General features: G+C 41.6%; 1 protein-coding gene across 30 annotated transcripts in view; it reads right to left on the bottom strand.

Moving 5' to 3' along the window:
* The window catches only part of ARMC8 (armadillo repeat containing 8), a 192,342-nt gene that overhangs the window by 113,116 nt on the left and 62,018 nt on the right, over positions 1-17,208 (bottom strand). For all 30 annotated transcript variants that reach the window (XM_043492813.1, XM_043492830.1, XM_043492825.1 and 27 more), the window contains 2 exons: positions 9,506-9,648; positions 9,307-9,404 (listed from right to left, as the gene is read on the bottom strand). In XM_043492813.1, coding sequence (XP_043348748.1) covers positions 9,307-9,404; positions 9,506-9,648 — 241 coding nt within the window. The remainder of the gene's footprint in view (positions 1-9,306; positions 9,405-9,505; positions 9,649-17,208) is intronic.

Raw genomic sequence — 17,208 nt, 5'->3', positions numbered from 1 at the left:
CACACAAGCAATTTAATAACGTCAGTGGCTGTATGATGATGTAAGTTAGATCGACATAATCTATGTAGGTAGATATGGCCTTACTCCGAGTGTCACAGATAAATACAAAATTAAACAGATTGTTGAGCATAAGTAGTTAACACATATTCCAAGAGACTAAATAAATCTTTCCTGAATCCTCCCTTCTAACCTTCAATCAATCCCCAACGTTTCCAATCTCATCATCAGAAGCAAACTCTCCACAGACCAGACACTAACTCCAAGTGGCACCAGACCCTGTCAGACAACAGACACAAAACCTGAAGAAATAGCTCTATTACTGCAAAGTTAAACACCCCCCATAACACACCTTACAAGATCCGTAGGCCCTACACATGCCTAACACAACATGTGGTGTACCTCATCCAGTGCACTGAATGCCCAAAAGCAATTGTATGGGTGAAACAAGACAATCTCTGAGCTCTCGAATGAACTCACACAGGAAAATGATAAAATACAAAAATAACACATCACCTGTGGGTGAACACTTCTCACAAAGCGATCAATATCTGACCTATCATTCCTCATCCACAAAAGAAACCTGCACAACACTTTGGGAGCCTGGGAGCTTAAATTCATAACTTTGTTAGACACTAAAAATAATGGACTGAACAGAGACACTAGATTTATGGTTTATTACAACTATCTGTAACCCACTAACAATCCCCCTCAGTCGCTTCCCCCCTACTCTTTCTTTCCTCCCTATGACTGGAGGGATGTTAATGGGCCACTTCACCTTGAATGGTCCCTTGAAATATGTGTTAACTACTTATGCTAAACAATCTGTTCCATCTTGTATTTAGCTGTGACACTAAGGGCTTGTACACACTACCACTTAGGTCAGTATAATTTATGTCGCTCAGGGGTGTGAATAAGCTTCTCCCACCAACATAGTTACCGCCTCTCGCAGAAGTAGTTTTATTATGCTGACAGGAGAACTCTCTCCGGTCGGCATAAGGCATCTTCACCAGATGCGCTACAGTGGCGCAGCTGCATCAGTGCAACCGTGCCACTGTAGAGCTTCTAGTGTAAACTAGCTCTGAGCAAGTTTCCCAGACCTGAAGAGTTGTGTATAAGCTCAAAAGCTTGTCTCTCTCACCAACTGAAGTTGTTCCAATAAAAGATATTACCTCACCCATCTTGTGGGAACATCTAATTCAGCAGTTCTCAACCTGCGGCCCAATCAGCACACAGCTACAGCCCATGTGACATCCTCAGGGCCATACAGGTAATATATACATATATAATTATTGTGTGGATGAGACCCACATAACACAGGGAGCTGCATATGTGCCCCACAATGGTAAATAGGTTGAGTACCACTGATCTTTTTTTAGGATTCAATGATAGGATACTAATATAGCCCTGACAAAAATGGACCACATACTAAAATCAACCAATACTAAAAACTTTTGCTATGAAATTCAGCATCATAAATCAAATTGGTTAATTTTGTTAATTTCTTTTAAAAAATACAATTTCCTATTAAATTAAATTTTAAAAAAAATCAAATAATATACATACTGTTCCACTATGTCAATAATATACAGGTTCTTGTAGCTATACGCTACAATACAATAGAGTGCATTGATTTAAAATCAGATTTTAAATCAATCAATCTGCAAGCAGGAAACCTTGATTTCAATCATTGATTTTAAACTTGTTTTGTATATGTGCTTTTTAGTTATTCTCCCAACAAAATACTGATTCTCATTGGTTGATCTGCAACTAAGCACAGCCTTTACATTAAGTCTGCTACTTCTTTTTGCTAGCCAGGAGGATACACTGTTATCTATAAACACATTTAAGCAATTACATTGTTTAATTTACATTTTTATTGTTCTAGAAAATGATGAATGATGAATTTCCTATTTACAGATGATTAATTTTTAACTCATATTTGTGTCAAGCTGTATTTGGATGGAAATTGGAATACAATTAAAAATGCACAAAAAGATCATTTAAAAAAATAGTTAAATAAGAATATCTTAAATGTGCTGAATACACAAGAAAAGAAGTAAGTTTATCAAAATGTTTTTGCATTTAAAACTGATTTAATTAAACAAAAGGAAATATCTGTAGTCGGGGACTTGAACTAATTGTTTCTGTTCATCATATGTATGCAGTATTGTTGTAGCTGTGTTGGTCCCAGGATAAGAACATAAGAATGGCCATACTGGGTCAGACCAAAGGTCCATCTAGCCCAGTATCCTGTCTTCTGACAGTGGCCAGTGCCAGGTGCCCCAGAGGGAATGAACACAACAGGTAATCATCAAATGATCCATCCCCTGTTGCTCATTCCCAGCTTCTGGCAAACAGAGGCTAAGAACACCATTCCTGCCTATCCTGGCTAATAGCCATTGATGGACCTATGCTCCATGAATTTATCTAGTTCTTTTTTTAACCTTGTTATGGTCTTGGTCTTCACAACGTCCTCTGGCAAGGAGTTCCACAGGTCGACTGCGCTGTGTGAAGAAATACTTTATTTTGCTTGTTTTAAACCTGCTGCCTATTAATTTCATTTGGCGACCACTAGTTCTTGTGTTACAAGAAGAAGTAAACACTACCTTATCTACTTTCTCTACACCAGTCATGATTTTATAGACCTCAATTATATCTCCCCTTAGTCGTCTCTTTTCCAAGCTGAAAAGTCCAAGTCTTATTAATCTCTCCTCATAAGGAAGCTGTTCTATACGCCTAATCATTTTTGTTGCCCTTTACTGAACCTTTTCCAATTCCAATACATCTTTTTTGAAATGAGATGACCACATCTGCACACAGTATTCAAGATGTGGGTGTACCATGGATTTACATATAGAGGCAACATGGTATTTTCTGTCTTATTATCTATCCCTTTCTGAATTATTCCCAGCATTCTGTTCGCTTTTTTGACTGCCACTGCACATTGAGTGGATGTTTTCAGAGAACTATCCACAATGACTCCAAGATCTCTTTCTTGAGTTGTGCCACAAGACACAAGATGTCACAGTGTTTCATAGATCAAAATTCAGTCTTTGATGTAGCTGGGAACTGATCCATTAACTGCTCTGAAAATTAGGATCAGACATGACTGGGAACCAGTGGAGGGACACAAACAGAAACCTGATGTGCTTGTAACAGCCTGAGCCATGGAGAAAGTGGGCAGTCGCATTCTATACCAGCTGGAGCTGGTGCATCATCTTCACATTTAGCTTTAGATACAAGAAGTTACAGCAACCCCAACTAGAGATGACAAATGCATGGATCGTTATGAGCAGGTACTCCTCCAAGAAGAAGCAAAGGCGTTTCCCTTACAAGTTGGGGTGAAAGACGACATTTTTGGAGACTAATGCTACTTGGTCATCCAAGCTTAGCAAGGAGTAGAAAGGGCCCTGAGGCGTCATACCACCTTGAATGGAGGATGTATACATTTGATGGAAGGCAGGGACAACGTCTTGGCCAGTTCTTCAGAGTTCCCCCTTTGCAACCAGTACCACTTAGATCTTGCCTGGGTTCAGCTTGAGCCAACTGGTCTTCATCCAAGAGCTGATGTCCTGTAGGCATTCAGATTCATTAGCAGTAGCGGTGGCTGTATTAGTTGAGAATGAGATATAGAACTGACTGTCATTGGTATCCTGTTTGCAGCCAAAATCACAGTATCTCACTATCTCTGACACTGGTCTCGTGCAAATATTGTAGAGAAGCAGGGATGGTATGGATACCTGCAAGTGAGGGCCTTCAGAGAGGAGGAGCAGTTACTCATTACCACTTGAGTTATGCTGGAGAGGAATGATTGTAGTGCTGGGCCATCTACTCCTGCTACGTAATGTGTTAGCAATACCAATACTTTGTGGTGCACTGTGTCACAAGGCTGCAAAGAGGTCCAGAAGTGTGAGTGTGCAGATTCTACCTGTATCCACGGCCAAAAGGAGGTTGTCTTCTAGTACAATCTCTGTGCTTCGCCCTGGTCCCAACCCTGATTATGAGGCATGAAGGATGTTGGCTGATGTAGTTAGTGCCTATTTTGCTTCACTCTTCACTACAAAAGTTAATGGCAACCAGATGCTTAACACAATTAATATTAACAGAGGAGAGGAATGCAAGACAAAATAAGGAAAAACATAGGTTAAAGAATATTTAAGTAACTTTGATGAATTCAAGTCAGCGGGACATAACAAGGTTTACCCTGTGGTACTAAATGGGCTACCTGAAAGCAATTTCAGAACAATTAGCTATTATCTTTGAAAACTTCTGCAGGATGGGTGAGGTCCCAGAGGTCTGGAGAAGGGGAAACATAGTACCTATCTTTAAAAAGGGGAACAAACAGGACCTGAAGAATTATAGACTAGTCAACCTAACTTCGATACATGGAAAGATACCGGAACAAATTATTAAACAATCATCTTGTAAGCACCTAGAGGATTATAGGGTTGATAGGTAATAGCCAACATTGATTTGTGAAGAACAAATCATGCCAACCAATCTAATTTCCTTCTTTGACAAGGTTATTGGCTTGGTAGATAAGGGGAAGAAGTAGACGTGATGTATGTTGATTTTAATATAGCTTTTGATCCAGTTTCACATGAAACTGTCATAATGAAACTAGGGAAATGTGGTGTAGATGGAATTGTTATAAGATAAGGGCACAGCTGGCTGAAAAACTATACTCAAAGGGTAGTTATCTCTGGCTCGCTGTCAAAGTGGGAAGACGTATCAAGTGGAGTCCTGGAGGGATTTGTCTCGGGTCCGATACTGTTCAATATTTTCATTAATGACAGATAATGGAACTGAGAGTATGCTTATAAAATATGCAGATGATAACATGCTGGGAGGGGTTGCAAACATTTTGGAAGATAGAATTAGAATTTAAAATTACCTTAATAAACTGGAGAATTGGTCAGCAATCAGCAAGATGAAATTCAATAGACAGGTGGAAAGTACTACATTAAAGAAGGGAAAAAAAATCAAATGCACAGCTACATAATGGGGAACAACCTCTTCTTCTTCTTCAAGCAATGGGCCCTATTGTATTCCACTGAGGATGATTAACAAGCAGTACCTAAGTTGGAAGAGGGTGCAAGGATGAGGATGAAATGATCATGCGGAGAATGGAGTTTGCATTCCTCTGTAGGCGTGTGGGGCTTCAGGAAGAAAACAGGTAAGTGAATGGATTGTCTGATGTGAAACTGGGAGATTACCTTTGGTAAGAATTTGGGATGCAGGCTCAGTGAGACTATCTTTTGTGGAAAATTGTGAAAGGCAAGTCTGCTATCATAGCTCTGAATTTGCCGACCCTTCTCACGAAAGTGATACCAACAAGGAAGGAGATTTTCATAGAAAGAAGGGACATAGAGCACAATGTTAACAGTTCAAATGGTTATTTTTTTTCATTAGCATAGATAGAACTAGGTTCAGGTCCCATTGAGGTGTGATGGGCTGGGGTGGGAAGGTTCTGATCAGACCCTTCCAAAACCTAGCAGTTAGCAGGTGTGTAAAGACAGTGTGATCCCACGGGAATGTGCTAATTACCGCCAAATGGACTTTCAGAGTTGATGAAGAGACCTGATGCCTTCAGGCATAGCACACAGTCTAGGAAGAGGGGGATCCCTGCTGATTCCGGTGAAACTCCAATTTTGTTGGGTCAAGGAGGCCGTTTCCACTTGCTCCAGTAACAGCGCCTTGTGGATTCCTCCCTGCTGCTGGAGAGGATGTCTTGCACAGATGAAGAAGAGGTCCGTTCTGAAGCAGATGCCCATTCAAATACCATGCTCTCAGGTGGAGCAGCGCCTGTGGATTGGGATGCCTGATCTCACTGTTGCACTGTGTCAGCTGATCGGGGAAGGTGTGGATAGGAATTGTTGGACAGGTTTACTTGAAAAGGAGATTGGGAAACCAGAACTGTCTGGACCAGCCGGGGGTGATCAGAATGACCGTTGCTCCATCTCGTTGGATCTTGTGCAGTACCCAAAGAACAGTAAAGGAGGGAAAGCATAGCTGATTTGGTCTGACCAGGAGAATAGGGGATCATTGCCCTGAAAGTGGTGGCCGAGACCTCCCTTGGAGCAGTACATGGTACATTTGCTATTTATATGCAAGGCAAAGAGGTCTCTGATCGGAATCCCACATTGGGTGAAGATATCACTACCAAACCATGAAGTTCCCACTCATGGTCGATCATAAAATAGAGCAAGTCCGCAAGCACAAGAGAGTCTGATGAGTGATGCATCAATTCCAGAGACTGACTGTTTCTGTGTATAGAGCGGTCGATCTTGTGACCCCCCCATCCCCGTTTGTTGCTGTAGAAAGCAGTGGTCATATTATCTGACATGTGTCGACGATGTTAGTCTTTTCTGGGGAGGAGAGGAAGGGAATCCCTATGAATATGTGATGTGGGTCTGTCTGAAGGGATGAGAGCAGGGACTCTCAGCATGAGATCTATGGCGTGATGTTTGGGTGAGTAAACTGTTTGGAGTCACATCTGGAGGCAGCAAAGATGGAGTCGAGTGAAGGTAGTCACGTATGTATGCAAAACCATGTGGCCAAAGAGGGATAGGCAAGTCCTCACCAGTACATAAGGATTGTTGATGATGTGAGTTATGCTCTCTCTCATTGCCTGGAACCTGTCCCTGAGTAGGTAAACCCGTGTTGTGACTGTTTTTTACTGATGGTGTTTAGCATATTTGGCATATAAATACCTTGCAACACCAGCTACAACAGTGCCATTGAATGCCTATCATCGCTTTCAGGTGACATTGTAAATAAAAAGGAGGCAGCATTATCTTCCTGTAAATGTAAACAAATTTATCTTAGCAATTGGCTGAACAAGAAGGAGGACTGAATGGACTTGTAGGTGCTAAAGTTTTACATTGTTTTGTTTTTGAATGCAGTTATGTAAAAAAAATAATTCTACATTTGAAAATTGTGCTTTCACGGTAAAGAGATTGCACTACAGAACTTGTATAAGGTGAATTAAAAAATATTTTCTTTTGTTTATCTTTTTTACTGTGCAAATATTTGTAATAAAAAATATAAAGTGAGCACTGTACACTTTGTATTCTGTGTTGTAATTGAAATCAATATTTTTAAAAATGTAGAAAACATTCAAAAATATTTAAATAAATGGTATTCTATTATTGCTTAACAGTGAAATTAAAAATGGCAATGAATCACTTCTTTTATCTCATGATTAATCACAATTAATTGTTTTAATGGTTTGACAGCCCTGGTTTTTTAATCACAATATCATGCTGTACCAACTGAAAGGCCTTACAGAAGTCTATTACATCAACACTATTACCTTCATCAGCCAAAATTCTAATCTCATTAATAAAAGACACCAAGTTACTGCCATTAAGAAGCCTGATATCCACACATGTGGAATCTCCAGCACTCTTTGCAGGGCCATAAGGCTCTACAGTGGGAAGAGTGTTCTGCCGCTGCAGGCAACATTTTTAGTCAGTTGCTGATTGAACTAACAAGGTGTTGGCCTGCTAAAGACAAATTTGCAATGAAAAGCAGTGACAGATGCTTTTGTGTGTACCCATCCACCTCCCATTGGAGTGTTGCTACTGACCTTAATGAGAGACGGATTGGGCCTCTAAGTGATGGAATGAGGATTTCACCGATGTCACTAACTGGCTATGCCTGGCGGTTACTTTCAGGAGGTGTTTTATGGCATCACATATGGGGAGTAAAATTTATCGAAACCATCATGAAATGTATGTACACTGTACAGAAAACCCATCACACTGAAGGAACAAGAAAACTATCTGGTGATGATTTCCTACAATGTTTGGAATGTGCCTGCAATAAAAATAAAAATGTGCTGCATGAACTGAGAAAATATGCAAGGCCTGGTCTATACTTGGGGGGATCAATCTAAGTTACGCAACTTCAGCTACGTGAATAACGTAGCTGAAGTAGATGTACTTAGATCTACTCATCGCGGTGTCTTCACTTCAGTAAGTCGACTGCTGACACTCCCCTGTCGACTCCAGCTGCGCCTCTCGCTCCAGAGGAGTACTGGAGTCGATGGGAGAGCACTCGGCAGTTGATTTATCGCATCTTCACTAGACTCTGCTGGATCGATCGCTCCGGAGGTAAGTGTAGACATGCCCTAAGTCTCATCATCATTGATGTTAAACCAAACAGCACTTCCATATGGATGTAACTCAATGCTTCTGGCAAGATAGAGCAGCAATACTTGTTTGGATGTATAGGAGGAGGTCTCAGTGCTTCTGAAAATTCAATTAAGGACCATGCCTTTCATCACCCTTTTATTCCCAGCTCACGCCTGAAGACTCCAAGCACTCTTGCAGAAGCCCAGCGCTCATTGACAATGCAATGGCTCTCAGAGTGTCTAAACACCATATTTTAGCCACCCATCCTGCAATTTAGCAGTGCAAGCATTTAAAAATTTTGGACTTAATGCTTTTTAGTCCAAGTCTGGCTCCTGATTGCTTAGATGCAGAGTGTTGCATGTATATTGTGAGCTTATGGTGTGGGTCAACACTGAAAAGTGTCTGTAAAAATGACATTGTATGGGGTCCATGTTCATTTTCTCTCAAATGCCATATTGAATTCACTCAGTGTACAAACAAGAGGGTTTTTTTCCCTCTTTAACTGAAAGCCCTGCTAATTTAGCCTGGCACGTGAGACTCAAGATAGATTATTGCTGGTGACGATGTTTGAGCCAGAAAGAAAGATTATGCCAGACAAATTCTGCCCTTTCTAACAAACTAAGGAAGTGACAATGTAGGTTAACTATAAGAAGAAAATATCTTGACAGTGAGGATCTTCCAAGCTAAATGATGGAATCCACCTGAAATATTTAAAAATGAATAATGCACTAAAAATTTAGGTTAGAAGAAAATGCTGTATTGCCTGCATGATTTATTAGACCTTAGTAGGTCTTTTCCAGTTCTAGCTATTATCATTCTATGATACCATGGGATTTTTTCCCCTCTTAAATAATACTTTAATTAAACCAAACCATCTGTATTCTCATATCTTCTATATACACAATAGATCACAAAGCTAGAATTTTCAGTTAATTTGTGTACAAGTGGCATCAGTAATCAGGATTTCCCGTTGTCAAAAAATTAATGTTCGCAGGGTCAGGATATCTAGACTCCTGATGCCTATGAGTGAAATATTAATAGTGTTAGTAGCACCATACCTAAATATTATCACAAACAGATGACATCATCAGCACACACACATAATACAGGCTGCATTGCAGGAACAGAAGTTATATACAAGAGCAAAGATACATTGCCTAAATCTTACTGTGTACAATAGTTCCTCTGGAGTTACTGGGCTGGTGAAAATAGTACGAAGACATCGGAGGCAAGCTTCAATAAACTTCAGTTCTGGTGACAGCAATCCTGTGAATATACATATAGTTTCATTCTTTTTGCTTATTTAAAACACAAGTGTTGTAGAAATAGTCACCAAAGAATATTGCATTAAATGAAAGCCAAGATACCTTGCAATAAGGCTGGGATAATATGGCAGTCTAGTAGAGATTTGACATTATTTTCTGTACCCATCGCAAGGCTTCCTAGCACTACTGCACATTCAGTTCTCAGTTCCGTGCTGGAGGTTTCTTGCTGAAGCAAATACAGCAACCTGTAAATGGAATTACAGAATAATTCCAGTTATCCAAATCTCAGTGTGCCCCATATGTAGCCCTATGTTAACCAATCACCTACTAATAAATTCTCAGTCAACCTGCTAGCGCCTACTGGCACTAATTAATGGCTTAGTATTTGTATAGCAGCTCAGAAAAATTCAGAATTATGTATACAGTGGTTTTAATGCAATTTGGGTGTTTTAATAAACTTAAAGTGCAAAATATTAAGCAAATATCAACATTACTCCCCTCATTCCCAAAATTTTTCTATATTAGTGAGACTGCAGCTCAAAACAGCACTCTGTTTATCCAAATGCCTAGTCATCTGAAACTTCTAGATGTCCCCAGGCCATCTGAATAAATAAGAAAGTGTACTGTATTTACAGAAAAATATTCAGACTGAAGAAAACCATAGCATCACAGCATCGAGTTCAAGTGCAGCCTGCCATGTAAAAAGGATACTGTTCCTACTGGAGGGAATGACAGAATAGAAAGAGGATACAACAAACATCCTACAACAGTCACGCAGGTATTTTTAAAGTAAGTATTACTGTATATGTTAGAGTAGACTTCCCATTATTACAGAAAGATACTGTATTCTGAACTTTCTAGAAAGATAACAGCACAATAATGATTGACATCCTAGAAAACTTCCTACTAGACACCAGTACAATCTAAAATTAGAGAGAGAGAGAGAGAGAGAGAGAGAGAGAGAATGAATTTTGATAATTTTATTTAGTTTAAATCAGTATCTGGATGCCCCATCTTTACATGAACACACACAATCACTGACAAATAGATTAATAGATACTAAGGTCAGAAGGGACCATTCTGATCATCTAGTCCGACCTCCTGCACAGCGCAGGCCACAGAATCTCACTCACCCACTCCTACGAAAAACCTCATCTATGTCTGAGGTATTGAAGTCCTCAAATCGTGGTTTAAAGACTTCAAGGAGCAGAGAAGCCTCCCTCAAGTGACCCATGGCCCATGCTACAGAGGAAGGCGAAAAACCTCCAGGGCCTCTCCAATCTGCCCTGGAGGAAAATTCCTTCCCGACCCCAAATATGGCAATCAGCTAAACCCTGAGCATATGGGCAAGATTCACCAGCCAGATACTACAGAAAATTCTTTCCTGGGTAACTCAGATCTCATCCATCTAATATCCCATCTCAGAGGATTAGGCCTATTTACCCTGAATATTTAAAGATCAAATAGACAATCTTGACCATGCCTGTAAATAGATTCCCTGTTAAGAGATAATCTATCAGTCTGGAATAGAATACTGAGTAACCCACCCCCATCAGCACTCAAGAAAGCAGGTCAATAGTGAAGTTTGGGGCCCAACTGCGCTTCTTATATAAGATTAGGAACTGAGTCAAAAAAATAATCCATGCACACATCCCTAGCTGGTCAGACAGGTGTCTGCTGTGATCCAGATGAATTGGGATCTTGAGTAGAGGTTTCCCCAAGGCCAGGTTTCTGGAACCGTTCCACCATCTCAGAGACAAATTTGCAATGGTGGGAGTGACCTAATTGAGCAGAGATACTGGGAGGAGAACCCACACTATAAAAGAAAAGATCTGAGAGGAAAGGCCACAGGATTGCAACTCACCATGATACTATCAAGCCTGAGAAAAGAATCATAGAATCATAGAATATCAGGGTTGGAAGGGACCCCAGAAGGTCATCTAGTCCAACCCCCTGCTCAAAGCAGGACCAAGTCCCAGTTAAATCATCCTAGCCAGGGCTTTGTCAAGCCTGACCTTAAAAACCTCTAAGGAAGGAGATTCTACCACCTCCCTAGGTAACGCATTCCAGTGTTTCACCACCCTCTTAGTGAAAAAGTTTTTCCTAATATCCAATCTAAACCTCCCCCATTGCAACTTGAGACCATTACTCCTCGTTCTGTCATCTGCTACCATTGAGAACAGTCTAGAGCCATCCTCTTTGAAACCCCCTTTCAGGTAGTTGAAAGCAGCTATCAAATCCCCCCTCAAGAAGCAAGAAGGGCTTGCTAGATGAAGTATTGGGTCTAAATCAAACCTTTGTTCCTCTGTGGTCCACGAGCGGGATAACTTTGTCGAGATGGATTCTTGTGATGGAAATAAGCAGCTGTTTTTCCAGATAATCACAAATCTATGCTGATGGACCAGAGAGAGAGAGTGAAAGACCTGAACCCCCTTTTATCTGCACTGCAATCAAATGAAGAGACCCACTGCCTGGAGAAATATGTGGATACTCTCTCCTCAGCAGAAGGAAAATCAGCACCTGCTAATATTTTGGAGACATCTCATGGGATTGAAGCAGAAGGTTCACTTACTGAACTTAAGCCTCCCTCACTACAAACCTCAAGTGTCTAAAGTAGGAAGGACGAACTGGGACACAGAAAAATGGTTCTCTGAGGTCTATAGAGCATACATACAGTAGAACCTCAGCATTACAGACACATTGGGAATGGAGTTTGTCCATAACTCTCAAATATTCATAACTCTGAACGAAGTGCAATTTGGGCTCCAGATCCAGCAACCGACTCTCCAGGCCAGGTTTCAGCAGTAGCTGAGCTCCCTACTCAGCGCAGGTATCAGTTTGCAAGCTTGTCCCTGTCCTTGGGGAGGAGGGGGGTGTATAAACAACATGTCCCCCTTATGGGGTGGGGGAGGGGTGCTAACAGCCCATCCCCCTCCTACAGTGGGAGAGAAGGGGTGAAAGCAGTGCAGACCCCAGCGCTGCTCCTGCTCTGTTGACTCCTGCTGCCTTGAGCTGGCAGCCCCAGGGTCTTGCTGCAAGTGGCTACCCTGTGTGTGGGGGTGGGGACAGGCAGCCCAGATATGCCCATCTCCAAGGTGCAATACAGACACAGTACAATATTTGCTCCCCCCCCCTTTTTGGTGCTGCTGCCTGATTGGTTACTTCCAGTTTCACTTAGTGTCCGGTTGACTGGTCAGTCCATAACTCTGGTGTTTATATCTTTGAGATTCTACTGTAGTCCTTTTTCTAGATCTCTTGGATTAAGATGATGTGCTCTATTCAGTAACATGTGCATCATGAATCAGATTTAAACTGTTGTGAGGAGTCTAAGAAGAGCAACGCTTTCCCTCTCCTCCAGTATAACAAACACCTTTCTTGGAGGATTCTGACTTTTAGTTTAATCTCTTTTCCTGGTGTGGGGACGTGAGGCAGGAAGAGGGAAAGAGAAATGGGAGGAATGATATCTGGAGGTATCAACTGCCAGGTGGATCAGGACTTGAGCCTTACGAGATCACACACTGACCAGGCCTAGCTTCCTCTTCCCAAATCATTTACTGTGCTACATCAGACTGTGGAGGCTGGGAGGGTAAATAGCGAGTATTTTAGCCACTAGCAATGGTCTTCCCTCAGAAGACTCACAAATACAAAGAACATCCCTAAACCCAACCCCACACACCAGTGTTCAGATATCCTGAATCCTGCAGGGATTATGCTTCAGACAGAGATTATGCTTGCAACTCAGGCCTCATCTCCAGCCTATAGCAGTGCCCACTGTCACCCTTTATGAGGAGTCAGTATAGACCCATGGTCCAATGCTTGTCCAAGGCAGGGGGAAGCCCAATCCCTTGCAGTCAGGGGAGTAGGCACTATTACAAAGAACTAGCTGCATTTTCTGCTCTGAGTCAACTCCTCAGCTAATGAGTTGGGGTCAAGAGTCTACTAGGTGAGGAATCTGGGAGGAGAGAGTACAGTGGAAAAGACTAGCTGTCAAGCCTGCTGAAACAGGCTGAGAGCACAGCCTGTTCCCTCAGAAACAGCACACTGGGCTTGTGACACAGCTCACAGCTTATATAAGGGGAACAGTGAGATCCCAAAACTCCTAACCAATGAACTGCCTCCACGAGTTCCTGTGGAGCACCTAATCCTTTAATTTGTTCCAGTGTACAAGAATGTAGAAACACATTCTCATCTTCACTGCAGAGAACTTTGATTTATACCAATGTAAATTAAGATCAGAGTCTTGGGTCAGAGTCAACAGGTTTTGGAGAGAGGCTCTCATAGAGCACTTTTAAATCTTTCAGATGATTAATATACTCTAATAAAAGCTTTAATACACATTTGTTTATGCATGTGGTCACTACAGGGCACAGTTAGCAGTGTTTGGGTGCCTTATCTATGTGTTTGGAAACCTCAGTGTGTTTGGATTTCTAAGTTAAGGTTAAACTCTAAATACCTGGGTTTGTAATGCTTATTTTGTGGATAATTACACCATTCTTTAATAATTTTACTGCTAGAGCTCGAATACGTACTCTCAACCTTAACTTTTTTTTTTTTCCTCCTTGAAAGACCAGGTGGGTGGACCAACTTGTTGGTGAGAGAGACAAGCTTTCAAGCTTACAGAGAGCTCTTCTTCAGGTCTGGGAAAGGAATTCCCAGCATCACAGCAAAATGCAAGGTGGAAAAAGATCGTTTAACAAATAGTTCACACATGTTGTAAGGAACTATACAAAGTAGAATGGCTCATTAACAGCTCTGCAGTCATAGGACAAAAAAAAAAAAAGGAGGGGGAGATTAGTGGTTTACAGATTGTTGTAGTAAGCCATAAATACAGTGTCTCTGTTTCAGTCCATGATTTTTGGTGTCTAGCAAAGTAATGAATTTAGACTCCGAGGCTCATCTTTTCAAAATGTTATGCAGGTTTTCTTTGAGGATGAGGAATTATAGGTCAGCTATAGAGTGATCACTTTGTGAAATGTGTTCATGCATAGCTGGTACAGTGTTTTTATGTTTTATCATTTGCCTATGAGAGTTCATTCGCGAGATTGTCTGCTTTCACCACATAGTTATTGGTGTATTTAGTGCATTGGATGAGGTATACCACATGTAATAAGCATGTGCAGGATCCACAGCTCTTGAAAGGTGTGTTGTGGGAGGTGTTGATTATTCTATCACTGAAGATATGTCTGCAGATTTTGCATCTGTTCTGGCAGGGTCTGGTGCCACTTTGAGGTGGTGCATCCTGGTCTGTGGAGAGCTTGTTTACTGATGGTGAGTTTAGAGAGGTTGTGGGAGTTGGCTGAAAGTCAGAACAGGAGGTGTTCAGGAAAGATTTCTTTCACGATGGGGTCCCCATTGAGTTTGGGTTGTAGTTGTTTGAGGATACCCTGTATGGGAACTAGAGTGGACTGGTAAGTGACAACTAAGGGTGTGCAGTCAGCATGGGTTTTATTTCTGTATTGAAGGAGGTTCTCTTGAGGTATTTGGGTTGCCTGTTCCATGATGCGATCTCCTTCTCTGGTGCTGTGTCCTTGTTTGGTGAAGGCGGTTTTAAAGGAGTTATGGTGTATATCCTGGACTTTTCCTCAGAGCATATTCTGTCATAGTTGAGTGCCTGGATGTAGATAGCAGATTTCATGGTGTTGTGGGTGGTTACTAAAATCTATGAAGATAGAGGTGGAGGTCCATAGGTTTCCTGTATATGATTGTCTGTAGGGTTACATTGTTAAAGCTGACTGTAGTGTCCAAGGAAGTTGATGCTCATGTGAGAGTGTTCCAGAGAGACTTTAATGGACACGTGCTGGTTGTTGAAATCTACAAGGGAGTTTAAGCCATATATCCAGAGGATTAAAATATCCTTGATATATCTCAGGCATTTCATTTATTTTGTGGTGCATTTGTCCAGAAATTCTTCTTCCAGGTGGCCCAAGAAGAAGTTGGCGTATTGGTAAGCCACCTTACTAACCATGGCTAGTCCCATGGTTTGGACAAAGTGTTTGTCATTGGATATTAACCTGTTATGAGTGAGGATGAAGTGGATGAGTTTGGCAATGTGTTTGGGGTTGATATCTGAGGGTTCTCCATTGTCTTGTAAATGTATTTCAGGTAGGCAGCTATGCAGTCATTGTGGTATATAGGGAAGTGACATTCATGATGGTGAGGATGATGTTCACAGGGAGGTTGTTAATATTGTGGAGTTTGTGGAGGAAGTTAGTTGTGTCCTGGAGGAAGCCAGCCCTTTGTGTAGTAAGTGGTTCAGTAAGAATGCCATGGCCAGATATGATGGGTCTGCCTGAGTTCCCTTGTTTGTGTATCTTGGGAAGACTGTAGAAGGTCCCTGGGGTGGGTTCATGCAAACCCCTTTCAACAGATGAGCCTAGGAGCTTAAATTGCTAGACGCTAAAAATCATGGTCTTAATACAGACACTGGAGTTATGGCTTATTACAATAGGTGGATATTTTGATTGATATGACAGTCTACCAAGACCTTTGGCAGGAAGAGAGGATGGGTATGTAACATGACCTTGTCACTGCAGAAGATAGTGTAAGGTGGGTCAGCCATGCGCAGTCCAATTTTTCGTACCCTTCTGGCCACGGTGATGGCTATCAGGAATGAGATCTTGAGGGAGGAATGAAGGAAGGAATGAAGGAACGAGCAAGGGGCCATAGGTTTGAAAGGAAAAATTTTTAAGGCATTCAGGACTAAGTCAAGGTCCTAATGGAGTGTGAAGTTCCAGACATGAGGAAACAAGTTAGATAGACCTTTAAAGAATCTGGTCATGTGAGAGTGAGCAAAAATTGAGAAACCTCGACAGGCAAACGGAAAGCCATGATAGCTGCCAGGTGCACCTTGAAAGAACTCATAGATAGATGCTATATTTTTAATTCCGACAGGTAATAAAGGATCCTTGAGAGAGGAGTTTCAGAAGTGAATATGGAGTGATGAGAACACCAGAAAAGGAAGTATTTCCACTTCAGCAGGTAAGTCTTACATGTGAAAGGCGTCCGACTATTCAAAAGTATAGACTGGATCTCAACAGAGCTGTGTGATTCTAAATTAGGGAATTGAAGAGCCAGGCTGCCATGAGGTCCAGAGACATAAGGTTGGTGTGGCTCATGGTGCTCGAGTTGTGTGTCAGGGGGTCTGATCTGAGCAGGTGGTGTCAAGGTATCAATACAGAAAAGTGGGATAGATCTGAGTACCACATTTGTCTGTGCCAAGATGGGTCTATTAAGATGACCCTTGTTTACTCCTGCTTCTGTCTGATTAATGTCCTGAGGATTATAGGAGTTGGTGGATAGGCACAGAAAAGAATATAGGGCCAGGAAACTAGACGGGTATCTTGTAAAAAGTTGTGGCCACATCCCCCTTTGGAGTAGGAGATTTGTTATTGGTCAGGGTTGCAGAGAGGTCCATTAAGGGGAGGCCCCATGCTTTCAGGCTCCTGTGGAAGATCAGGTTATTGAGCTCCCACTCATAATCCTGCTGGAAGTTTCTGCTCAGAACATCTGTCATCATGTTCTGGAAGCCTGATAGGTAAATCGCAGAAATCTATGTGGTGGGCCAAGCACCAATTCTATAGTTTTAGCAATTCTATGGATAAGGACTAGGATCTTGATTCCCCTTGTTGATTAATATAGTACATTGCCACCCTTCTATCATTAATTCTGACATGATGGCCATGAATATCCTGGAAAAAATGCTGGCACGCATAAACTTCTCTTAGATCTAAAATGTTGATGTGAAGCACCGTTTCCTGTGGAGACCATTTGCCATGTGCTGTGGAACTTTGTAAGTGAGCTTCCCA

This window comes from Dermochelys coriacea, chromosome 9 (genome assembly GCF_009764565.3).
Source record: "Dermochelys coriacea isolate rDerCor1 chromosome 9, rDerCor1.pri.v4, whole genome shotgun sequence".
In the NCBI taxonomy this organism is placed as follows: domain Eukaryota; kingdom Metazoa; phylum Chordata; order Testudines; family Dermochelyidae; genus Dermochelys; species Dermochelys coriacea.
Note: the sequence above shows the minus strand (reverse complement) of the source record. Positions and strands in the feature narration are given on the sequence as shown.